The 23507-nt window shown below is 59.7% G+C and overlaps 1 protein-coding gene across 5 annotated transcripts in view; it reads left to right on the forward strand.

Moving 5' to 3' along the window:
* TEX264 (testis expressed 264, ER-phagy receptor) overlaps positions 1–21530 on the forward strand; it is a 30983-nt gene extending 9453 nt beyond the window's left edge. For all 5 annotated transcript variants that reach the window (XM_052641765.1, XM_052641768.1, XM_052641773.1 and 2 more), the window contains exons 4-6: positions 4739–4960; positions 17460–17628; positions 20938–21530. In XM_052641765.1, coding sequence (XP_052497725.1) covers positions 4739–4960; positions 17460–17628; positions 20938–21233 — 687 coding nt within the window. In that variant the 3' untranslated portion in view covers positions 21234–21530. The remainder of the gene's footprint in view (positions 1–4738; positions 4961–17459; positions 17629–20937) is intronic.
* The last annotated feature ends 1977 nt before the right edge of the window (positions 21531–23507 follow it).

A 23507-nucleotide genomic window follows, 5' to 3' on the forward strand; every position in this document is an offset into this window, starting at 1 on the left:
CTTTCACTTTTCACTTTCATGCATTGGAGAAGGACGTGGCACCCCACTCCAGTGTTCTTGCCTGGAGAATCCCAGGGACGGCAGAGCCTGGTGGGCTGCCGTCTGTGGGGTCGCACAGAGTCGGACACCACTGAAGCGACTTTGCAGCAGCAGCAGCAGCCATTTCCTACTCCAGGGTATCTTCCTGACCCAGGGATTGAACCCGCATCTCTTTCATCTCCTGCAGAGGCAGGCAGATTCTTTACCCCTACCGCCACTTGGGAAGCCCCAGGCCATCCCTTGGCAAGGCCTATTTCCTGGGCTCCCCAGTGGCTGTGGATTGTATGTGGCGTGGTTCTGGAGTCAGTCTGCCTGGGTTTGAACCCTGATGCCAACATTGCCTTGCTGGATGCCCTTTGCTGAACAGCTTTACTTCCTGGGTCTCAGGGATATAATGAGCTGATGCCTAGAAGGCAGCAATTGAGGCCAGTGGTGAGCACCATGTCAGATGCCAGCTGATATCCTTAGGATTATGCTTGGGGGTGAAAATAGAAAGGCCCTGAAAGACTTCTAGATGGGAGCTCCCAGAAGCCCCTGGTCCCCCCTCTGGAGGGTGGCATCCTGCTGACTTCCCTCCCCTCAAGCCTGAAGTGTGGGTCCTGTGCTCTGACCCGCTTGTCTGTGTCACCATTTCCTGCCTAGTGCCAGTTCCACTGTACCTTTGGGGCTGAGCTTCTCAGGGAGGTTGGATCTGGGGGCTTGCTGTGTTGACCTGCAACGTGCAGGAGGGTACGAGCCCACCATTCACCCTGTAGTAATGGACAGGGTTGGCTGATCTCTTCTACAGGGGACACCAGTGCAAGTGAAGGGCCTTGCCCCACTGTTCCCACTCCCTGGCAGCTCTGGGCTGGGTGGGCCTGCCAGGAAGGAGTCTAGTAGCCTTCTGGGCCTTGGACTGGTGGACAGGGCAGCTTCCCGTCAGCTTATGCAGGCTACAGACCCGAGGCGGGCCATTCCTATTGATCCTGAGGGCTGGGTTTGGTCTGGGCTAGCTGAAACCATTTTTCCTTCCTGGATCCTGAAATTTATTGATCTTGTCCAGTTTCCAGATTCATTGAGATTGTGGCCAGGCAGGGACCATCTCTTCACTGACATCACACAGCAGGGTACTGCAAGGCCTTTCCAGAAGCGCCAGTGGGGTCAGACTGTACTCGAAAGCTGTAGGCTCCAAGCCCTCTTCTCACTGGGCTAGGGCTCAGGAGGCCTCACAGCCTGAAGGAGGTACTCTGGGATCTCTTTCCTAGCACTTGTGTTCTGAGGGCAGATTCTGGATGGGCCCCTCACTTAACCCAAGTTGGTGGTAGGTCTGGCCACCACCCTGTCTCCCTGGTGTGGTTCCTTGCTGGTGCTAGTTGTGAGCACCAGCTCTTGTTCTGAGCTTAGCTACCCAAATGATCGATATGGGGAGGAAAGGGAGAAGGCCTTTAGATCTGGAAGGCCCAGGCTGCCTTCCGAAGGTCAGGCCCAATAAGGATACTGCACTGAACCACAGGGGGTGGGATTTCCAGCCATCAGGACACTCCTCCTCTTTGGGCCCTTGACAACCTCAGTGAGCCATTCCCCTGAGGGAAGGCCTGGGCTGTCCTGGGAGCCCAGGAAAGCCTTCCCCTGCTCTGAGACCAATCTTGCCACTGCCCAGCTGGTCTTAGGACCTGTCCCATCTCTTCCTTGCTGGTACCTGGTTCGGCTGGCTCCCAACTCTTCTCGGTATGGGGCTGCTCAGCAGGTGGTGGGCATGCTGGGTAACCTCCTAGGCTGCCCCTTAGCCCTTCGGACAGGGGAGGGGCAGGAAGTGTTCTCACATAGAATTGAAAAGGTGCCCAGGCAGGAAAGGAGCACTTGTGCCCAGGATTTCAGGAGCTCTGTCTCCTTATTGGCTGCCTCCCTCCCCCATGACAAGAGTTCCTCCTCTATCAAAGTGGAGGGAGCAGAGGTTTGCTCATGATGCAGAGCCCATATGTGCATGTGTGTGCATGTAGGCATACCTGTACTGTTGCTGAAGAACTTCCCTTCTGCCTAGAGGTCTGGAGTGGTGGGGAGAGGGAGAGGCCACCAGTTACAGGCAGCCCAAGACCTGTTCCCTGCAGTGAGCGTTTGGGGATCAGAGAGGAGGGCCTGCCCAGCGAGGAGCAGCAGAAGCTTTCGGAGGAGGGTTGAGCTGAATCTTGAAGGATGGGGGAGTTTCCCAGGCAGAAGGGACTCAGAAATAGGGTTAGGAGGACATTCCAGGCAGAGGAAGTAGCCTACGCAAAGGGAGGAAGCATGGGAGGATGTGGCATGTTTGGCGAGCTGCAAATAGTTCCATGTGGGCATGTGTGGGGGTGTGGTGGGAGAGGAGGCTGGCAAGGCTGGCTGGCCAGAGCCTGGATTTGTTTCTCCCTCTGCCACTCAGATGCTTAGTGGGCGCCTGCCCACCTGGGTTTCGGCCCCTACTCAGGGCTAGGGATGCAGAGAAGGTGTGCTCGGTGAGTGTGTGGATAGAGCCGGGCAGTGTGTACACAACACTGACTGTGGACCGCTCTGAGACAGCCTCGCATGCGGGCCTCAGGAGTTTCATCTTAGATAGAGGTGAATTGGGAGGATCCATTGAGAGGTGCTAAGCAGGATGATCACAGTGTCCTGGTGCCTTTGGGGGGCTGAGGAGGATTGGAGCTGCAGCCACTGAGGTGATCAAGACCGTGGGGCCCAAACCCAGGTAGGCCAGGGGCTGGAGAGGGGACTGTCAGTTGGCCTTCCATCCATTTCTCTGTTTAGCCTGTGGTAGATGTTTCCAGGTACTCTTGCCTGGAAAATCCCATGGATGGGGGAGCCTGGTGGGCTGCAGTCCATGGGGTGGCTAAGAGTCGGACACGACTGAGCGACTTCACTTTCACTTTTCACTTTCATGCATTGGAGAAGGAAATGGCAACCCGCTCCAGTGTTCTTGCCTGGAAAATCCCAGGGACAGGGGAGCCTGGTGGGCTGCCATCTCTGGGGTCGCACAGAGTAGCACACGACTGAAGCGACTTAGCAGCAGCAGCAGCAGGTGTTTCTTTTGTATGGCATAGGTCACTAGTTTAGGAACAGGAAGATGGGCTTCGGCGCAGGCACTGTCCTTCGGTCTGTCAGCCTGAGACCTGCCCTCTGGAGCCGCCTGGCATTCTGTCCAGCCTCAAGTCTTGGGTGTGAGTGGGGCAGTTGCACCATCTAGAGACAAGAGGTGGTATTGCAGCAGTCTCAGCTCCTCTGGGGAGGGTGGGGGAAGCATCGGGTTGAGAGAAGTGATGCAAGGTTGGCTTGATGGAGGCAGCAGGTCACAGCACGGGGCTGCTGTCGAGCCACCCTGATAAGGCCATCCGGAGGGCGTTTGGGCCTGAAGGGTGCGCAGGGAGGAGCTGCATGTTCGGAGGTTTGGGTAAATGGGCATTCTAGGCCAGTGGTTACCTATTGTTTGGCCTATGTCATAGCTACTATAACTGACACGTATGGAGCGCTTGTCATGTGGACCATGGCAAATGCCGGACCATGCTAAGGCCTCCTGGGAAGTGTCTCATTTAATACAGTTCTGTAAGTTGTTATCTAGGCACTGGGCTTCAGGAAACCAAGGGACTCATCCAGAACACGGGACTCAAGATTCACATGCAGGCCTCCCTCTCTCCAGAAGCTGTGGTCCTGACCACTGCCCCATATTGCCTGCCCCCAAAGCCCTGAGCTATGCCTAACGACCTAGGATTCAAGGGGACCGAGCTGCAGAGAGTTGGGGTGCCCCCCAGGGACTCTGCAGAGGTGGGATTCGGTGTCCACTTCAGGCAAAGTGACACTCCAGGGTCAGGGCTGACTTGGCCAGAACAGAAAGGCAGGGCAGGGCTGAGGGTCCCTTAGGGGACTGTTGACCAGGCCTGGAAAGGGCCACGGAAGGGCAGAGACAGGCAAACATGACTCCACGGTACTGGGATGGCAGGCTGAGGAGAGGGAACGTGCAGGTAGAAGGAGTTTAAACTGAGGGGTTAGGAGGCCCCAGGGAGGGCCTTCTGATCGAGGGAAACCTGAGACAGAGAGCCCCAGGTCTGTGGTAAGTCTCTCGGGTTTAGGAACAGATACTCCTGGGGGCTAGTGCAGATTCAGGCGGCAGGAGGTGAGACACACCGGGGCCCCTTGATGCCAGGAGGAAAAGTAAGTACTGGGCTTTGCATGCCTGGAGTCAACCCTAGGAAGTCTCAGAGCCTGGGAGCCCTTATCTGCCTGCAGTTTGGGGGAGCCAGGGGAGGGAGGGGAGCAGAGCACAGTGAGGTGTAGGTACTAGGGGCCCAGAGAGATTTGGAGGGAACCAGCATTCTCAGCCAATAAAGGGGCTCTGGAAGTGGGGCAGGGTTTAGGAAAGGGCATGGGTTGGAACAGAGGTACGGAGGCCCTGGTGATGGGGGCCAGCCCTGCCCAAGACCCTGGGGCCAAGGGTCTCACTCTGCTTCCTGACCAGTGCTCCTGTGGCCTCTTTGCAGCCAGCAGGGGCCTGCCCTGGGCAGTGGAGGATGCATGAGACAGGATGCCGCAGGCCTGGGTTTCAGCAGGAAAACTGTCAGCTCCATTGTGGGGTCTGGGCTGTGTGGCTTGTTAGAGCTGGTAGTTCCCCCAGGCCCCAGCTGGCCCAGAAGCCAGGAAGCAAGAGGCTTGTGGGCCTCCGTCCTTCGCCAGCCCTGACACCCCTGCTCTGCCTCCCCAGGTGCCCCCTGAAAAGTGCCGCTGTGCAGTGGGCAGCATTCTGAGTGAAGGTGAGCAGTCGCCCTCCCCTGAGCTCATCCGACTCTATCAGAAATTTGGCTTCAAGGTGTTCTGCTTCCCGGCGCCCAGCCATGTGGTGACAGCCACCTTCCCCTACACCACCCCCCTGTCCATCTGGCTGGTTCCCCGCCGGGTCCATCCTGCCCTGGATGCCTACATCAAGGTGAGACACAAGTCGTGTGTGTGTGTGTGTGTGTGTGAGAAGGGACAGCCAGTCCTTTGAGTGGGAACTGGGAGGCCTGCCTCGCCTGGGGGGAAAGGTGGTCTGGGGAGGGTGGCACCTCATGGAGCAGGTGCCTGTGGAGCTAGGAAGATGGGCAGAGGCTACTGACATTTCTTCTACACACCCAAGACCTTGTGGGTCCCAAGCATCTCCCAAGAGCACAGGGAATTTGTTGAAAAGTCCAGCCGTGTCCTTTAAGCTCTGACTTGGACCGGAGACATCCTTAGTGTTCAGCTCCCACTCCAGGCCCACCGTGCCCCATCCTGCTGGAGGCTTGCAGACCAAGGGCCCCGAGACAGACTTTCCCTTCTGTAAATTCCTCCTCCTCCTCCTCTAAAACATTTGGAAACTTGGGTGCTAGGGAGATGACACCGACTTGGGCTTGGAAGCGATGGCTTATTCATCTGTTCGCCTCGTATTTTTCATATGTCTATGCCAGGTGTTATGCTGGACATGGTGTGAGATCCTGGTGTATGAAATAGGTGTTTACAGTGAGGCGGTGGAGCTGGTGATAATGTCAGACAAAAATGGGATGTGTACTAGGAAAGGAGAGGGTGAGAAAAGGCAGGGAACCAAGTGAACAGAGTGGTCAGGGATGGCCTCTCGGAGGAGGTGACGTCTCAGGCAAGAATCCTAGAAGAGCCCTTGGAGGGGTGGTAGGAACGTTCTCGGCAGAGCGAGGGTGAAGAGCATGGGTTTGCTCTAAAGACAGTGGGAAGTCTGTACAGCATTCAGCTGGAACCCGGGTTGTGGCTCGTGGGGGCCGGGCGGAGATGCTTGAAGCTGTTACGAGTCCTGTCGTGCATGGTGGCAGCTTGGGCTGGGGCAGTGGCTGCGGAGATGCAGACAAAGTGGAGATGTGCAGTCTGTTTTGGAGGTAGAACTGCTGACGTTGTGGGTGGGTTGGACTGGAGGGAGGAGGAGTGGGAGAGTCACGCCGCGGTCCCCTCTGGCCAGGGTGGGTGGGTGAGCGTGTAGGGTGCTCTCCGCTGACGTAAGAAAGGCGGAGGGAGGAGATGAGGGGCAACCAGCTCTGTGGGCTGTGTCGGGGGGTCTGCCTGGGGGACATCCTAGGTGGGGTGTGGGGTCGGCAGTGATGTGTGGAGTCTGGGGTTCACAGAGGGTTAGGAACAGAGGGTGGATATGTTTGGCGACCTGCGCCTGTTGACAGCATTTGCCCCGGAGGACGGCCGCGGCAGCAGTGGCTGGGCAGGGGGCATGGCCGGCGTGGCCAGGGTCGGGGAACAGGAGGACAGAGTCGACAGGAGTGTGAGCCTGGCGGTCTGGGGAGAGCCTGGTGGCTTGTTGTTCTCCAGAGCATCTCGGGAAACGAGACAGGGCCTTGGCGATGGATGTGGGAGCTCAGACACGCCCTGGTGGAGGGGGCATGAGAGTCTGTGTCAGGGCTGGGGAACGAAAGGTTGGGGCCCCGGGGTCGCCAGCTGTGGCTGTGGTGGGCGGGGCGGGGGAGAGAGGCAGGAGGGCTGCTGTGGCGGGGAAGGGGCATGGGGAGGACGGAGGAGGGTCGCCTTTGTGGGCTGGAGGGTGCCAGCCAGAAGGGCGCAGGGGCCTGGGGTGGGCTGGAGGCCCGGGGCAGGGTGAGGGGCCCTGGGGGAGCTGGCGGGTGGTGAGGGCAGGAAGGCAGGCATCAGTGCCCGAGGCCTACTCAGCGTTTGTCCCCAGGAGGGGCTGGTGTGCGGTGTCTCCGGTCCTGTCTGCATCGTCCTCAGATTCAAGGGCCCGTCTGGAGGAGCACCCCTGGGAAGAGACTTTCTGGGTTCCGGACCTCAGAACAGGACGTGTGGCATGTGGTGTGGTGGCGAGCCACTCAGCCACCAGAGCCTTTTCTTGGCTTCGGGGGTTTATTTTTAGACACCTTTGTCCACGTTTCCCGGCCCCTGACAGCTTCACAAGTTGCCTGGTTCTGACGTCACCTCTTTGATGAAAGCCCTTCCTCCTACCACTGCCTTCCTGGGGGCCTGTCAGCTGTGCTCCCGGCTCAGTGTTCCTGGGGCTGGGGCGGCAGCAGGGGGTGTACCATCCCCTCTCCTGCCTGGGATGCGGAAGCCACAGGTGCAGGGCAGTGCAAGGGGCTTCTCAGGGATGTCTGTGAGGCGTGCTGTGTGGGCTGGGCCACCAGCTGGGGGAGAGAGAGAGACGCCAGGCTGCCCACAGCGGAGGCACGGCCCAGCTGCTCTGCTGGTTTCTGCGGATGGGGTCACCTCTGCCCCCGTGTTCAGCCTGATCTTTCATCCTGGGAAACAAAGCCAGGTGAAAGACGAGGAAGGGGCAGGTTCTCTTTGTTGGTCTCCGCCTGCAGTGGCCGGGGGTTGGCCCTGTGGCTCTCAGCCTGGATGGCTACAGAGAATGTAAGGCTCTCTCTCACAGCTCTCCTCTTCCCGCTGACCGCCAGGAACCAGAGAAGAGAGGATGCTGAAAAGACTCTGGGCCCTTTCAACTCTCCCAACCCTGACAGCTGGCTGCCTTTAACTGTGTATATGTGTGTGTGTGTGTGTGTGTGTGTGTGCGTGCGTGCATGCACGTCTGTGTATACACAGTACATACATGTGCACACGTCTTCTTTCCCCACCTGGCTGGCTTCTCTCTGGAGGAGGCTGGGTCTGCTGCGGAGTTGCTTCAAACACAGTGACAGCAGCCGGTTGGCTTTCTATTTCGGGAAGGGTGAGGGAAGCAGTCTCCAGAAGAGGCAGCCTCACCTGCTTCCCCAGAGGCTCGGGCGAGGACGGAAGGTGTGTGATCCCAGAGCCTCAGATGGGGCGTGGAGAGCAGCTGCTGTCCTGGCAGCGGGAGATGTTTCTGAGCTGGGGACAGGATTGGTCCCATGGAACAGCAAGGTCCTGGGGGTCTCTGTGAGGAGCCCAGAGAAAAGCACTTGTCAGGCCTCTGTGGGAGTTCTGGAAGGACGGCTGGATCCCAGCCCTGTGGTCTGTGGGGAAGCCCCTGGCTCTCTGGCCAGTCTTTCCCAGCTTGGCAGTCTGGCAGGCTGTAGGAGCTAGACTCTGCCTCCCTCCACGGGAACCACTGGGGCCCCAGGCCAGGCACTCCGGGGCAGCATGTGTGTGAGGGGTCCCTTGGTGGAAGACGCCCCAGCTCTGTCAGGCCACTCCTCTGCAGTCCAGAGAATTAGTAAGCCTCCAGGGCAGGAGGAGACCCTGCGCAGAGCCCAGGAGGGGTGTTCTCGGTCAACTGAAGGCAGGGACTGAGCTCCCTTGAAATTCTAAGGTTACAGAAGGGGTGGGCCCTGGACGCCAGCCCAGAGCAGCAGACAGAGGTCTCAAGACTCACCTCCAGGTGGGACCAGTCTCGATGAGCGTCCAAGGAATGCTTGGGGCACGCGAAACAGACCAGAGCAGAGCTGGAGGCCCAGGGTCCCTGTGTGGGATGGTGTGTGAGGTCACTGAGACTTGGCTCCTGTCTGTCTGTGGCTGGCGAGGAGATCACGGGGAATGTTAGACTGGCCAGCAAAGCCCCCTGTGCCTGACTTCCTTCTAACAGGATGTATGATCTTTTCCACAAACCCTCTTCCCCAGGTCTCTGCTTTTCCTGAGTTTTCAAGAGAGGGTCCTTTTGAAGTCTGTACATCTCTTGAATCTGGGGAGACAGAGCATTGTCTGTGTGGAGGCTGCTTGGCTGGGAAATGCAGGCGGGCCCTGGAGAAGGGTGACAGGCAGAGCAGGAGAGTTCCCCCAGTGGGGGCAGCTTGGTGGTAGAGTCCTGGGATAGCCGGGTTGACGGGGTTATCCTGCCAGGGACAGCTGTGAGCAGAGACCGCAGACCTCAGTTCTCAAACTGTTCTGGGGTCAGGAGCCTCGGTGCTATGCTCTGGTGCCCCCGCGGCTGGCAGCCAGGGGTGGGGGCTGCACTCAGACCTTTACCTGCTTCAGCCGGGCTAGCTCTGCCTCGGGGTTTGACACATCAGATGACCTCCTGAGCTTTTTTTTGGAGGAGGATGTTTGAGACTTGCCTGGTTTGAAAACCCCCATCTGCATCACTGGGCAGCTGCCTCCACCGTCCCCAGCCGACCACACGTCCGCCCTAGATCCTGAGGACTCCACTGCAGTTGCCGTGTGAGTGGAGCTGGGAGGCGCCAGGCCTCATCCCTTGTGCAGGTGGGGGCCAGAGGGTTCCCAGAAGAGGACTTTGTGGGGGAGCTGGAAGCTGGACCTGGAGGAAGCCCAGGGGAGGGTCAAGGTGGCGATCTCCCCAGAAGGGCTGTGCTTGAACTCAAGTGGTGGGTGAGAGGCCGGCAGTGTCCAGGGACGGCCAGCTGAAAACAGAAGCGGGGGCCTCCGTGGGGTGCCTGCAGAGGTGGTCGGCCTGTTGGGCTGTGGGCAGGGAGGCACCTCCCAGCAGCGTGGTCAGAGTCTTGGGCCCTCCAGTGGCTCCAGATCGCCTGTGTTTGTTTTCCCTCAACCTGTCCGGGTGACTTTGAGGGAGTCAGTGGTGGGAGCAGTTTGAGTCCCCGCTGAGGTCAGAATACCAACAGGGTGCAGGGTGCTACTGGCGGTGGGAATCCAGGTGAGGAAGTCCCCGTAGGATATGGCATTTGGGGTCCTCTCTTTCCCTGCCCATCACCTTTGCTGAGCTAATGTGGGAGGGTTTCCGAACCTTATTTTTAGTAGGAAAAGCCCTGCTGGTATCTCAGCTCAGTCACTTACTCCACAGTTATTCACTGAGCCCTCTTTTGTGTGGTGTTGTTTGGGCCATGGAGGAACCAGCTGGGAAGCAGGCATAGGATCCTAGTCAAGCCAGCGTCCCCTTGGTTTTACCAGTCAGGACACTGAGGACAGGGGACTGAAGGTTACTCGGGTTGAAGCAGTGGCCGCGTCTCCCCTGGACAGACTCGCGGATGGCTGCGCGACTTTTGTCACTCTGCCCTGTCTGTGATTGGGGCTGGGCGCAAGAGGCTGAGGAGTCGTCACAAACTTGGGTTGCGCTGGGAGTGGTCCCCAGAGTGGGCCTGGGATAGCAGCCCGGTGGCCTCACACCCACCCAATCCTCTGTCTCCAGCCCTGGTGGGCAGAGTAAGCCGCCGAGGCTGTCAATGTAGGAGCCTGCTGGGGGAGCCAGAAGCAGGGGCGGGAAGAGCCTGGCTGCCCACTGGCCCAGCAGGGACTCGTTAAGGGAGACCTTGGCAGCTGTTCTGGGCACAGGAATCAGCTGCTGCCGTGCCTCTTGGGGCCACGTCCTCGCCCTCAGTGAGGTGGCGACGTCTCCGTTCCCAGGCTCCCTCCCGGGGCTCCAAGGCCAGCTCGCGTCCCATGCTCCTGCCACCTGCTCGCTGGCCTGCGCAGCTCAGTGCCACCAGGACAGGGGCTGAGGGGTAAGCCCCCAGGACGCTCTCCTCCCACCATCTCTCCCGGCCACAAGGCTTAGCTGTGCCTCAGGGGCGTGGGGTGGGGAGGGGAGAGGTGGGTTCACTGGGAAAGGCAAAGCAACCTTTGAGGGTAGAGGGTGGAATCTGGGCTGAGCCTTGAAGGATGGGTAGCGTTCTCTAGGTAGGAAGGCAGACCAAGCAGAGGCAGTGAGGGGGCGTGGCTTGTGTATCCGCTGTGGCCGGGGTGCAGAGGAGGAGCAAGAATTTGGGCCCAAGAGATGAGGCTGGGTCCTGCAGGTTTTAGGGAGCCACGAATGGTATGTGAGCAGATGAGTGACAGCTTCCGGGCTGGCTTTGGAACAAGGCTAGAGCACTGGGAGAGAGAGAGGAAGAGTCAGAGGCTGCAGTCAGACTCTCAGTACCAGCAGTTCAGCAGAGAGTAGCAGTGATGCCATTCCCAGGTTCCCCTGAGCCAGGAGGAGACCTCCACCCCACCTCCCCCTACACACGCACGGGGGCTCGGCTTCCCTGTCATCCCTGGATGCTGAGTAGGGAAGCCCACGCAGGAGGCTGAGGCTCTCCCCTCTGCCCGGGCCCTGGAACCTGTTCCTCAGCCTCTCTGGCTCACCCCTCCCCACTGCCCTACCCCAGGAATGAAAGCACAAAGCCAGCCTTTGCTGGGGCGGGCGTGGGAGCCACCGCTCTCGAAATACCAGCTCGGATATGGTAGCTTGGCAGCCCTGCAGGACCCTGGGGGCTGAGGCTTGTCTGGATGGTGCTGTGGGCTTGCGCCGTCAGCAGTCCCAGGAGAGCAGTCTTCCCCAGGCAGATGGGCTTTTCCCAGGGAAGAATTCTTCTACTCTTCTCCAGAGAACTTGGGATTCCAGGAACAAGGAAGGAGGAGAGATTCCAAGGAGGGAGGTCCCTCCACAGCAGAAGAGCTCTGCCTTTTAGTGGAACCCTCAGATCAGGAGAAACTGCCTGTCTGTATATGCAGACAGGAAACCTAAGGCTCCAGAAAGAGGGTCTTCCCTGAGAGGTGAGTGGAGGTGCCAGTCGGAGATGAGAAGTTCAGGGCCTTCTCCTCCTCCCCTAGCTTCTCCCTTTCCCCCCACTCCTCTGTGCCCAGTGGCCCACCTGTCCTTCCCCCTGGCACTTGCTGGTTGCTCTTGGCTCCCAGGCGCCTGACTTCACGGCTCCATCTGCACCAAGCAGCCTTCCCGCTGGTAGATAATCAATCAGCAACATTTTCATTGGCTCATAAGCCGAACGGGGCTCAAGGTCCTTGACTGCACAGATGCTGCAAACAGCGGTGGGATCTCGGAGAGGGGTGGGCTGTGGAGCCTGCCACGGCAGCAGTGTCATCTAGGAGGCTGTGGCTCCCCTTCTAGATTGGAAAGGAGAGTGGTAGGATCCCACGTCTGAACCCACAAGCTGCCCTTGGGAGTCCTCACCCCCACAACTCCTCAGCCGTCTGCTCCTGCTCCACAAGGGCCCAGAAGGCCAGAGCAGGGCTGAGCTGGGATTGAGTATTGGCCATGTGGACCCTGAGGAAAGGCTGGGCGTGGCTGTGGGTCAGGGCCTTCCCAATCGACCCAGGTATTAGGTGCGTAAGGGCCTGTGCCCCCATGCCTGCCTAGAGGGAACCACCCTCCTCGGCTTCTCCATACCCCAGTCACCCTAGTCTCCACTCTGCTGAGGTCCCCCTCCTGGGCTGCCCAGGAAGCCAGGGCCTGGGTGTGCAGGGATATGAGCAGAGGTGTAAATTGCATGGCAAGCTGCCGGCTCTGAGGTGAAAATGAAAAGTTTTCAGGCAGCGGCGGCAGCAGACACAGCAGGCTGGGGTGCCAGGCACCGCGCCCCGCTCTCCCTCACACCTTCCCTGTCTGCAATCTTCCCCAGACTCCTGCCCCATCCAGGCCTGGCTCCTCTGCCTTCCCCTGCCTTTGGGGCCAGGGCGGGCCTTTCCGCCCTCAGGGAGACCCTACCCCAAGAGGGCCTTCATCTCTTGCTTCTGTTTTGTCTTCTAACTAGCTGGCGAGTGCAAAGACAAACGGGCTGTGCTTCTGTTAATACTGTGAACTTAATATTTTTGGTAGTTTCTCCATTGATTCTTCTTCAGGTTTTCAGGTGCACAGTTGTCCTGTCTTTAAGTAGCAGGGTTTTACTCCTCTTTTCCAGTTCCTCACTTATTTTGAGATCATCTCTTCTAGACTCTCATCTTACAGTTGGGCAGATTGAGACCCAGACATCTTTGGTGGCTCAGCAATAAAGAATCCCCCTGCGATTCAGGAGGCAAGAGTTCGATCCCTGGGTTGGGAAGATCCCCTGGAGAAGGAACTGGCAACCCACTCCAGTATTCTTGCCTGGAGAATCCCATGGACAGAGGAGCCTGGTGGCCTTCAGTCCACGGGGTCACAAAAGCTAAACAGTAAAGACTGAGTCCGAGGGGGAACCCACCCATTTGTCCATAGCCAGACCGAGGCCCTAGGCACCTGCTTGGAGCTCTCTCTGCCACTTCGTGCCTGCTCGGTCCTGTTGCTCCCAGCAGCCCCATTTCATTGCTTTTCCCCTTTGCCTCTCGTTTGCAGAGCTCTGAGCCCTCCTGCTCCAGGCGGGAGGGGGCTCACCAGCCCTTCTGATGGCCCCCCTGTCAGCACTTCAGGGTCTCCGGAGTGTGTCCTGCTGTCACCTTCTGCCCCAGACAGTTAGGTTCTGGGCCAGAGGTGGTCGGAAGGCCCACTGGGGATGAGAGGGATCCAGGGAGAGGGAAGTTGACAGAAGTTCCCGGGCAGAATAATGACAATGTGCCACGTTCCAGCCGCAGCCCCTGCTGCGCCTCCCGCATCGCTTTGCACAGACCGGCTGCCTAAGGGGCCTCCAGGGTCTGAGCCCCCACCTGCAGGGACTGCTGTGTGCAGGCGGGTGCACGTCAGTGTCTGTGTAATTAAAAATGAGCATGCCTGACTTCACCCAGTGAAGAGATGCCGCCACCTCGGTGGGATGCAACAGCTGTGTGCTGGCTGTGTGGCTGCCCAGCTGTCCAGACCGGCGTGGAGAGGCAGGTCGGCCTGGGCCGCTCAGTGAACAGGAAGACCCGGGGCCCCTCACCCCAGTGAGACAGGAAGTAGAGTGCAGTGATGGGGTGGAGGTGGATAGAGCAGCCCTCCTTCATTTCTGGGCCTAGGGCTCCTCTAGGAGATGCATAACCCATGGCCATGCCCTTTTGGGGATCTGAGGCCACTTATCTCTGAGCAGACCCAGGCTCTGGGCACCCAGGTTTGGGACCCATCCTGCCTCCCCGGCTCCCGGCCTGACCTCTTCTGCACGCCACACGCTGCCCACCCCGAGCCCAGGCCAGGGCACAGGCTGATGGCCTGAGAGCAGAGCACCAAATGAGGGCAGTTCCGGTCCTCCTCTTCCTCCCGCCTCCCTCCCCTCATTCAGTAAGAACCATCAGGGAGGCAGTGTGGGTCCTGGGGGGAGCCTGGGCCTGGCATGCCAGTCTAGTTCTTTTGCAGGATGCCTGAGCTGCACCCCCCGGGATGTGGGCTCAGCCTGAGGCGAGGAGGGAGTATGTGGAGTGTTCCAGGGTGGCCGAGACAGTGGCGCCACGGTGACCTTGGCACGCTGCTCCTTCCCTTGTCAGCCGGCTTCCCATGGGGCTGTGATGCCAGTGCAGGCATGGCGGGGGCAGTGCTGATGACAGGTCTCCTGGAAATCCCTGCGTTATGGGTGGTGTCCCAAGTCTCCCATCTAGTTTCTGTTTGTGGAAGGCCCAGGTGGGAGGGAGGCCTTGGAGATGTGTCTGAGGGACTGGAATGCTAGATTCAGTCTCTAGCCATTGCCGGTGGCACCTTGGCATGAATAGTTGCCTTCTTCCTGTTAGGTGAGGAGAACTGTAGACACCTCAGTCTCTCCCACCTGGGAGCAAGGCGTTAGGATCCCCTTGAGTCTGTGTGTGGGAGCGAGTTGCCCTGGGTAGTGGCTTATCACATGACCAGTGGCTTCAGTGGTCAGAGCAGGTTCCCCTGTCCTGGCGATGCTTTCTCAAGCCTCTGACTATCTGGGCTGTGGGAGGGGGTGAGCCTAGGGCTAGGAAGACTCCAGGCCCATCCAGGCCCCTCTCTGCAACCCAGTGTGGCATTGGCCTGGTGTCCTTGGCAGTCAGTTCTCCAAGGGCTCCCTGGGGCTGGCTGAGGGAGAGGCAGCTGGCCTTGCCTTCCTCCGATGATTTTCAAGTGTTCACCAGGTCATCACCATGCTGCTGGGTGGTGCAGCAAGGACCTGGGAGCTGGCCCCTGGCTCTCCTCTCGTCTCGCAGAAGCTGTCCCTGTCTGGGCGGGAAAGGGCTTGTTCTCTCTGCCTGATCACTTAGGGACAGAGCATCTGGCCACTCCTGCCCCCACTCTCTGTCCCTGACTCATTGTTGGTCAGTGGACAAAGCGTGGAAAGGGGTCTCAAGGAGAGGCTACTGGACAGTTAAGCCCCTCCACCTGCTTCTGGGCCTGGGTTGGAAGTTTGTGCCTTTGCCTTCTTCCTGCCCCTTCTCTGCTCTGATCCTGAATTTTGACAGGATCTGGCATGTGTTAAAATGATTTAAGGCTGAGCTGTCAATGAGATTTTAATTAGCTCCATGCCTCTCTCCAACAGGGAGGGCCAGGGTCCCCTCACCCCCAGGTGGCAGGGGTAGGAATGGGCTGGGTGCGGTATGAGGCTGCCCCTCCAGGGGCCTGGGGACAGACTTGGGCAGCTGGCGCTCTGTGTGGAGTGCTGTGAGGAGGGAACGCTGGGCAGGGCAGGAAGGCCCGGCCAGCCCCAGGCCAGTTTTCTCTCCCTCCTCTGTCTCCCCTGTTCCTCTGTTCTCGCGGACGGCTTTGAGATGAAGGCGACAGCAAGGATGGAGGGTGCAGTTTCCATGGCAACAGGGCTGTCCACAGCCAGGCAACTTCAGAGCCGGGCTCTCCGGAGGAGGCAGATGCGCAGAACAGCCACAGAGCTGCCTCCCGCCTGCCAATGAGGGGGCTGGCAGAGCAGGTGGCAAGGGTGGCTGCTTGGTGCTACCCACCCTGATGCCTAGTCTCAAGGAGAGGGCGGAAAGGGCACTGATCCCTCTTATCACCCCTGTCGCTTGCAGAAGGGAAGCTCGGCAGGTGGCTTGAGCGTTTGCGAGGGCTGTCCCTAGAGTTTCTGGGTGCCCACAGCCTCGGTTCCTGCAAGCCTCCCCCAAAGCCCGCTGTCTCCAGCCCTGAGAGACGGCCTCCAAGTGGTCTGCTGCTGTGGTGGCCGCTCGGCAGCTTCCTTTTGGACCCTTTGATGCCCAGAGCCTGGCATGCTGGGGAAGGCCATGCCCCGACTGGGTTTGGGGGGGCCCTTTTTTACCTTTAGCTCCCAGGGCATGACCTGGACCTCTCCAGGGAACCTCCCTGCCCCTGGCCTTGGTGACGTGACCCAATACACTGAGGGGTTCAGGTTTGGCACATGCTTGCCCCCAAGTGCTGGCATTATGGGGGCTCCAGAGCCTGGTAGCTCCTCATTCCTGATGCTGTGTCCTTGTTCACCCTCCTCCTGAAGACCAGGGCTGGGGTGGCTGTGTGGATGGGTGGAAAACCAGAGGCAGCCACTGGTGTGTTCGGAGGTCGGAAGAGCTGGGACCGTGGGCTTGTGAGATGACCCAGGTTAGCAATAAGATCAGATCCAAACTGTTAAAAATAATGACTTCCTTTCAGTGCTCTTGGACGCGTCAGGGCTAGGGTGGCTTACTCTGTTTGAGTGCAGAGAGACTTGGGACGAAAGGCCTTGTCCGGGTCTTCCATGGAGTCACAGGCTGAGCTGCAGCTAGACCTTGGGCCAGGACATCCACCCCCACATGGCCTCCAGCCAGTTGCTGAGGGCCCTGGCTGGATAAACCTTCCTTCCTTCTCTCTCCCGGGGGCTCATTTTTACCTGTTTCCCCTTGTTTCAATTGAGAGGGGTTCCTCAAGCCTAAGCTTGGCCAGGCAGGCTGACAAGTGGAGTCCTGGAGAGGCTTCTCCCCACCAGGCAGTAAGTCTCTCATTACTGCTAAGTGGAAGGCTCATTTCAGAGCTCATGGTGAGAGCCGGGCGGGTGCTATAAATAGCCGTGTTGTGGAGGTTGGCGGGTGAGCAGTGGCAGGGCAGGGGCCTCGCAGTCGTCTTGGTGGGTAGTTGTGCTCTGTTGCAGGGAGGGGGGCAGCTGTCCTGGTGTGTCTGCCCGTGTCAGGGCAGCTCTCTCATGCGTCCATGCCACTTCCACATGCGTTGGGGGCTGCAGAGCTCTGGGTTCTGTGTCCAGACAGGAGTGGACTGCCTGACTCCACTTAGGGCCTATAAGCTGGTGTTTCAGCCCACTGGGGTGTCGGGCAGTGTCCAGTGTTAGATCGCTTGTCCTGTCTGTCCCTCCAGCCTAGGGTCTGCCACCTCCGCCGAAATCCTGGACCCAGGTCTGAGAAGGTGTGGGAACCAGCCATGTCCAGTAGTCTCAGAGGTTGGGATAGACCTAAACAGGCAGGGAGATGGGAGTGGGAGAGGGGTTTGGCTGGCCTGGAGCCCCTGTCCAGGCTTTGTCCGTAACATGCCTGCAAGGGCAAGGACTGGAGGCCTGAGAGTCAGGCCCTGGCCTCCCCTAACATTGGCTGGTAAGACAGCCTTGTCCAGGGCAGAGAGGAGGTCAGGTCCAGGGATGGCAAGTCTGGCAGGTAAGACCTTGGCTTGGGTGCCTGGGGCCACAGATTTTGGGGTCCCTGTCCTAGGGAAGTTGGGGTGCTCAGCTTCAAGGCTCTGTGAGACAGTACTTTCTGGAACAGCCTTTGGTACCAGGATTAGCAGTGCCAGGCTCCTGAGTCCTTTCAGCACCTGTCTAGGACTCCCAGGTCGTTAGAGCACTGCCCCCTGGGGTGTGGGCCCTGCCCACAGGATGCTGTGTGGGTGCCTCCCTCAGCAGAGATTTGGAACTTGGGGGAGATTGGGGCAGGAGGAGCCAGCCCCCCGGGAGGGAGGAAACTGAACGGTTTCTGGGGCCACTTGGGGACACATCAGAGGCCCCGTAGGGCTCATTCTGCCTTTCGTGCTCTCCAACAAGGAGCGGAAGTTGTGTGCCCACCCACGGCTGGAGATCTACCAGCAAGACCAGATCTATTTCATGTGCCCCCTGGCACGGCAGGGAGACTTCTATGTGCCTGAGGTGAAGGAGACAGAGCGGAAGAGCCGGGGGCCTGCAGAGGCCAATGACGCCCTGGTGGATGGCACAGGTACAGGGTCGGGGGTGAGGGTGGGGTCTCACCTGGATCCCCCCTCCTGGATGTGTGGGCCTGGTGAAAGAGCCTCCTCCCTGGCTGTGTGGCCCTGTCGGTGTCCAGACCTTGGCTTGGCAGAGGTGGCAGAAGGGACCCAGCTCCCCATGTGCAGACTTGCCTGTCCCTAGACACACGGATCCATGGAGACGTGGCTTCACACGTTTCCCTGGCAATGCAGTTAGAGATCCTGCCCTGGATTCCCTTCACCTTCAGGTGCAGCAGGAGAACCCTTGGAAGCTCAGATCACAGACAGCTGGATGCTCACGGCGGGGTGGGGGCATTGCTGAGGCTGCCCAGGAAAGGCATTGCTTGGGTCAGGCTCATTAGAAGGGAGATTGACCCTGGATGTGGAAGGTAAGGAGGGGAACACGGTGTCCCTCTGGTCTGGGCCCCGACCAGAGCCAGCTGCTTTGTCCCTTTCAGGGAGGAGCCAGAGAGCACGCAGAGGGAGACAGGAGACAAGCCCCCGCCCCTTCCACGAGAGCCAGCCCTCCTACCCCAGGCCCGGGCACCAAGTGGCTTGCGTGCTCTCAGCCTACCCCTGGGCTGTCCCCAGGAGGCCAGGGGGCCTGCTGGTAACATCCCAAGTGGTCTAGAGGGTCTCAGCCTCGGCCCTGCTGGGAGCCTTGTGGGAACCTGGCGGTCCGTGACCTGTGGGAGTGGCGCAGGACCAGGGAGTGACTGCCTTCTTCCCCTCCTGCTCTGGGAGGCTCCCTCTGTCCATCCAGTCTTCAACAGCCAAGGTCACCCTGAGAGACACGTGTCGGCGCGAGCAGGGGCGGGTATCGGGAGGCTGTCTTCACTCCCTAGGGGCCATGTCCAACACAGTTAACTTCATCTGCCACTTAATTACCTCCATGGGGCACTGCTCCCACCCGCCTGGTAGCGCCTGGCAGACACTCTTCAGCACCCCTACTGTGGGCCCAGGACGTGGCACAAGGTCAGCAGACCCTGGCAGTCCCCAGGGCAGGAAGGGGAACACCCTGACCTTCCTTCAACCTCCCTCTGCTGCCCGCCTCCTTGGCCCACCCACCCAGCTCCCCTTCCAAACACTGCCTGCCAGGGGTGTTGAAGGACTACTTGGCACCCGCTCCAGCTGGCTGCAGCCTCGCTACCACGCCCCCAGCTTCTCGGCCTGTCCTCCCTACCAGCCTGCCCGCCCACTCCCTGAAGTTGGGGGCCAGAGGTCTGCCCACCTCTGACAGGGTCTGCCCTGGCACCTGGGGTGGACTCCGGGTGTCCGCCTGCCAGGTGCATGCCACTTGCACTGTGGTGTGTGGTGGGCGCTTGGCTGCCCGAGACTTGGCCTGTCCCTTTCTGCCTCCCTGCTGTGGCCCCCACTTGGGCTCAGAGGTGAAAGGGGTGATTAACTGCCTTCTGCCTGTTATTACATTGATGTATTATTTAGCTCCAGAGAGGCGATGAATATTTGATCTCCTTGCACTGGCTGTGGGCAGTGGAGGAGAGAGGGACTGGGGTGAGGTGGCAGCTTCATTCTCTGCCTCAGCAGCCTGGGGGGTTTGGGTGCTGCCATGCCTGGTCTGGTCTGTCCTGCCCGGAGACACAGGCCCAGGACTCGGACTTGCTCCTGCACAGACCCTGATGGAGCTGGAGGGCTGTTCCTTCCCTGCCTTGCACTCCTTAGTCGGGGTGTCCACATGTGCCCGGGACCTGTTCTCCCCTGGCAGGCTGGCCTGAAGGGGCAGCCCTGGGCTCCTCCTTTGATCACCGGTAGCCAAGGGGCTGGAAGAGGGAGGAGGCAGGCAGCTGGCAAGCAGGTGGGTCCCCACACCTGGGTTCCTAGAGAGCCATTGGCTATGTGGGCAGGTTAAACTTATTGGGGCCAGGGAGAAATTATTCCCCTCTTTTGCTCCATTCAGGCCTGCAGCCTCTGGGGCCCCAGTCATCATTTAAGGAGAAAAAGAGGGACTGCTGTCCTGCCCCAGGGTCAGAGAGAACCACCCACAACTCAGGGACCTGTCCTGGCTCACTCTTGAATACCTCCACCCTGGGAGCCAGGACTGAGGCCCCAGCAAGACTAGGGCCCTGGGCCAGCAACCTGGCCCTTGCAGGGCTCACCTCACCCCTGCAGTAGGGCCCAGAGTCATCTGGGGGCCGAGGAGGCTTAGGAAGTAGACCCCCTACACATACCCACCCTGAGCCCCAGCTGAGGCTCAGTGAAAGTTCCAGGCCAAGTCCAAATGCCAAGCGGTCCCCAGCTGTGCCGGGCTTGGGGCTCCATCACCATGGAGACAGGATCTGTGGAAGCTGGCCCACCCCTCACCTTCTGTGATGTTTGACTGCTGCCCCCTCCCTCTCCCACTGGAAGGGAGGCATGTCCACCTTCTGTCGGTCTGAATTCCTACACACAGTGGACCTGAGCTCTCTGCCTCTCCTTGCCGCCCCCAGCCGTTTTTGGTGCCTCTGGTCTGAGGAGATGAATTGAGAGGCTGCTCCAGAAGAGGGCAGATGAACCTGGCCCGGAGGATGTATTGGGGATGGGAGGAGCAGGCTAGGATGGATCTCAGGGCTCCCCAGCAGGTAGCAGAGTGCTCCGTGGTCCCCTCCTGCAGCTTTGGGGCTCAGGAGCCACTAGAAGTTGGGGATGGGTAAGGGCTCCTCTGGGGTGACCCAGGCATAGAGGAAGAAAGTCCTTAAAATGCTTCATCCCCACACCCTCCTCCCCTGTAACTGGTTGTTGAGAATTTCTCAGGACTTCTTCATCCAACTCCTCCCTTAGCATCCTCCTCAAGTTGGGGCTCAGTGCAGGCCAGGGGCAGGGACACGGCTGCCCCTTGGGGAGCCCTGCGTATGGGCAGCGGCACAGGAGAGCAGCCCTCCTGGTCCCTTCCCCTGTCCTCGGGCCTCCTGGGCAGCGTTCTGGCCTTGGACAAACCCGTCTCCAAGCCTGAAAGGGGAAGTGGAGGAGGGGACTCTACTGGAGTCTTTGTTCTACCCTCAGCTCCTCAGGTCAGGGCTGAAGGGTCCTTAATGGGCTGCGGGGGGATCGGGGGGCAGCAGGCTGACCTTCTCCCCCTCCCCCCCACCCCACCCGGCCCCTCTTGTCTGGCTCTGCCCTGTCAGTGGACCCCCAGGCAGGGCAGAGGGCCGTGGGAACGAGCCTCCTGAGCCTGGGGCAGCTTCATTATTCATGAGCGCACTGTGCAGGCTGAGTCGCTGTTGCTGGTCAGAGAGCCTCAGTCCTCTCCCTGGAGGAGAGGGTGGGGGTCCCAGCTAACCTGAGCCCCCGCCTTCCCCCTCCAGGTGCTGACACAATGAGCGACACGAGTTCTGTGAGCCTGGAGCTGGGTCCTGGCAGCCGGGACACTTCAGCGGCCACACTGTCCCCCGGGATGTCCCCCAGCCGCGGCTGGGACGATGGAGACACCCGCAGCGAGCACAGCTACAGCGAGTCAGGTGCCAGCGGCTCATCTTTCGAGGAGCTTGACCTGGAGGGCGAGGGAGCCCTGGGGGAGCCACGGCTCAGCCCTGAGACTGAGCCCCTGGGGGCTCCCAAGTGGCCCCGGGAGCCCAGTACCCCGGAGAAGGGCGAGGAGTAACCGCGGCCTGCACCTCCCTGTGGCGCCGCTGCTATGGAACTGAGCATCTCTGCAGTCCTCTTCCTCCACCTCCCGGGCTCAGGCTGGGGCCAGGGCTCTCACACAGCCCTGACTTCTTCCGCCCCAGGCCTCTGGCCAAGCCTGCTCCTCACTGTCCTCTCGGCCCCCAGAGCCAGGGGACCCAGGACTGTTATCTGCACCCAGCCCCTGGGGCTGCCACCCCTGTTACATCTTTTTATTCAGATTCACGTTGAGCTTCCGGGACCCGGAATAAAAAAAATGATTTTCTTGGTTTCACCTGGATTTGTGCTGTGTTTGTTCCCCCTTGGGGAGTCCTGTGCAGATAGGCCCGGAGTGGGCAGGAGCACCCCCGACCTGAGAAGAGGAAGGTGCCCTGCTGCCCTGGGGTGGGGTGGGGTGGGGGAATTGGAGGCCCTTTGCCCCTGCTGTGTAGCTCTCCTTGACAGCTGCTCCTCCATTGCAGCAGCCCCAGGGTCTCCCCCAGGCTTCAGGAGAGCAGGCCAGGCGGGACAAGGGGCGTGAAAGCTGACCCTCGGGTGCCCTCCACCCGCCTTTGCCTGCCACAGAGGGGCGCCTTCGTGTCCATGGCTCAGGTGCTGACCCTGGCCATCTGCCCAGCCGGTGAGGACATCCTTGCCAGTGCCTGTGTACCCGCGTGTGTGCAAGCACACGCGCGTGCTTTTGGTTTTTTATGTGTAACCGCGGATGGGTCAGGTGGCGGTGGTCCAGGGCGTGGCTGGCTGTGTGGATGGTGGTGTGACTCTGCACGTGCTCCTGTGCGCAGTGTCTTAAGTGCAGTTGTGCTACAGGGGTGAGAACCTGGCTGTTTGGAACCATCACTCAGGGCTTGTCCATATAAGCTCTGTGTGTACAGCTGCCTGTGTGTGGGGGTGTGTTCAAGTGGAAAGCTGTGTGTTTCTCTGTCCATATATAAAGCTGTAGTAGGTCTCTGCAGCTGTGTGTCCGTGACTAGCCATATATGTGTGGACATGTCCCTGTGGACAGCTGTGTCCACGTGTAGAGCTGTGTCTGTGCGTACAGTTGTGTGTTTGCGTGTAATGCTGTGTGTGCGGCCATGTGCACACGTGTAGCTCTTCATGTAAGGCTGGGTGTGTGCGTGCATGTGCACACCTGGGTGTGTAACTGCATGTCCATGTGCTGCAGCAGGGCCGCGTGGCTCACTTGCTGCAGGCTACACACCAGGCCACCCGGGCTTGCGCTGTGTTTAAGGCCCGATGTCTTTGGCGTGGCTGCCTTGGTGGGTGGGCTGGGGTTGCTGTGCAGTCCCCTCACCTCAGCACCCTGCTGCTGTCAACCCCTCTGCTCCAGGGACCCGGCCCATCGCTCACGGACCCCAGGGAGCAGCTGCGCTGAGACAGCCGGAGAGGGTGAGAGCAGCAGGAGGTGAAGACAGCATGTCTGTCTCCGAGGCCTTGTCTGACAGCTCTGCACCCTTTTCCTGCTGCCACCTCGCCTCCCATTAGCGATGGAGTTTGTGTTTGTTTGGGTTTGATGTGTTGGTCTGTCGCGCAGCTGTGCGCTTTCCAGAGCAGTGGGGCATTGGCCTTCTGTGTCCAGGGAAAAAGCCTGTCCTTCCTCGGTGAGAATCCCCCAAGCCCACATGTAGCTGTGTGTACCAGAGGCACCTGGATGTGCTGTGTGCTCACAGGCCTGCGTCCGAGCTGGCCTTGCCTCTCCTGACACCTGTGGAGGAAAGGGCAGCGCCTGGGGAACACATGTTGAGAGACCCTGTGCGGCTTGCACATGCTAGTTAGCGTGTGTGCAGAGTGGCTCCGGGGCTACATCTCGGTGCAGCACCCCACCTTCCCAAATCCTTCAGTATAGTCTGGCGATGCCGATTATCCCTGGCCCCTACCCAGGGGCATCCTTTCTGACTCCGCTGCAGGAGGCAACAAGAGTCAAGAATGTCTTCTCAGAGCTGTCCCTGCTGTGTGGGCTCCAGCTCCTGCTACCGCTCCCTCCTACACAGCCTCCAGTTTCAGGAGCCTCTTCCCCAGCCCCCTCCCCTCCCAGATCCCCCTGCTGGCCCCAGCTTGTCTCTCAGGGTTGACCCTAAGTCCCTGGGCCTGCAACCCCACCCCCCACCCAAGCTTGGTATCTCTTTGCCATTAATACCCTTTACACATGAGAGTCGAGATTCGTGGAGAGGTCAGGGGAGGTCAGGGTTGGGGGGTGTGGGGGGTATAATGGCTTTAAAGGTCATCTGCAGGAAGGAAGAGAAGGTTCCATCTT

Source organism: Budorcas taxicolor, chromosome 1, assembly GCF_023091745.1.
Source record: "Budorcas taxicolor isolate Tak-1 chromosome 1, Takin1.1, whole genome shotgun sequence".
Lineage (NCBI taxonomy): Eukaryota > Metazoa > Chordata > Mammalia > Artiodactyla > Bovidae > Budorcas > Budorcas taxicolor.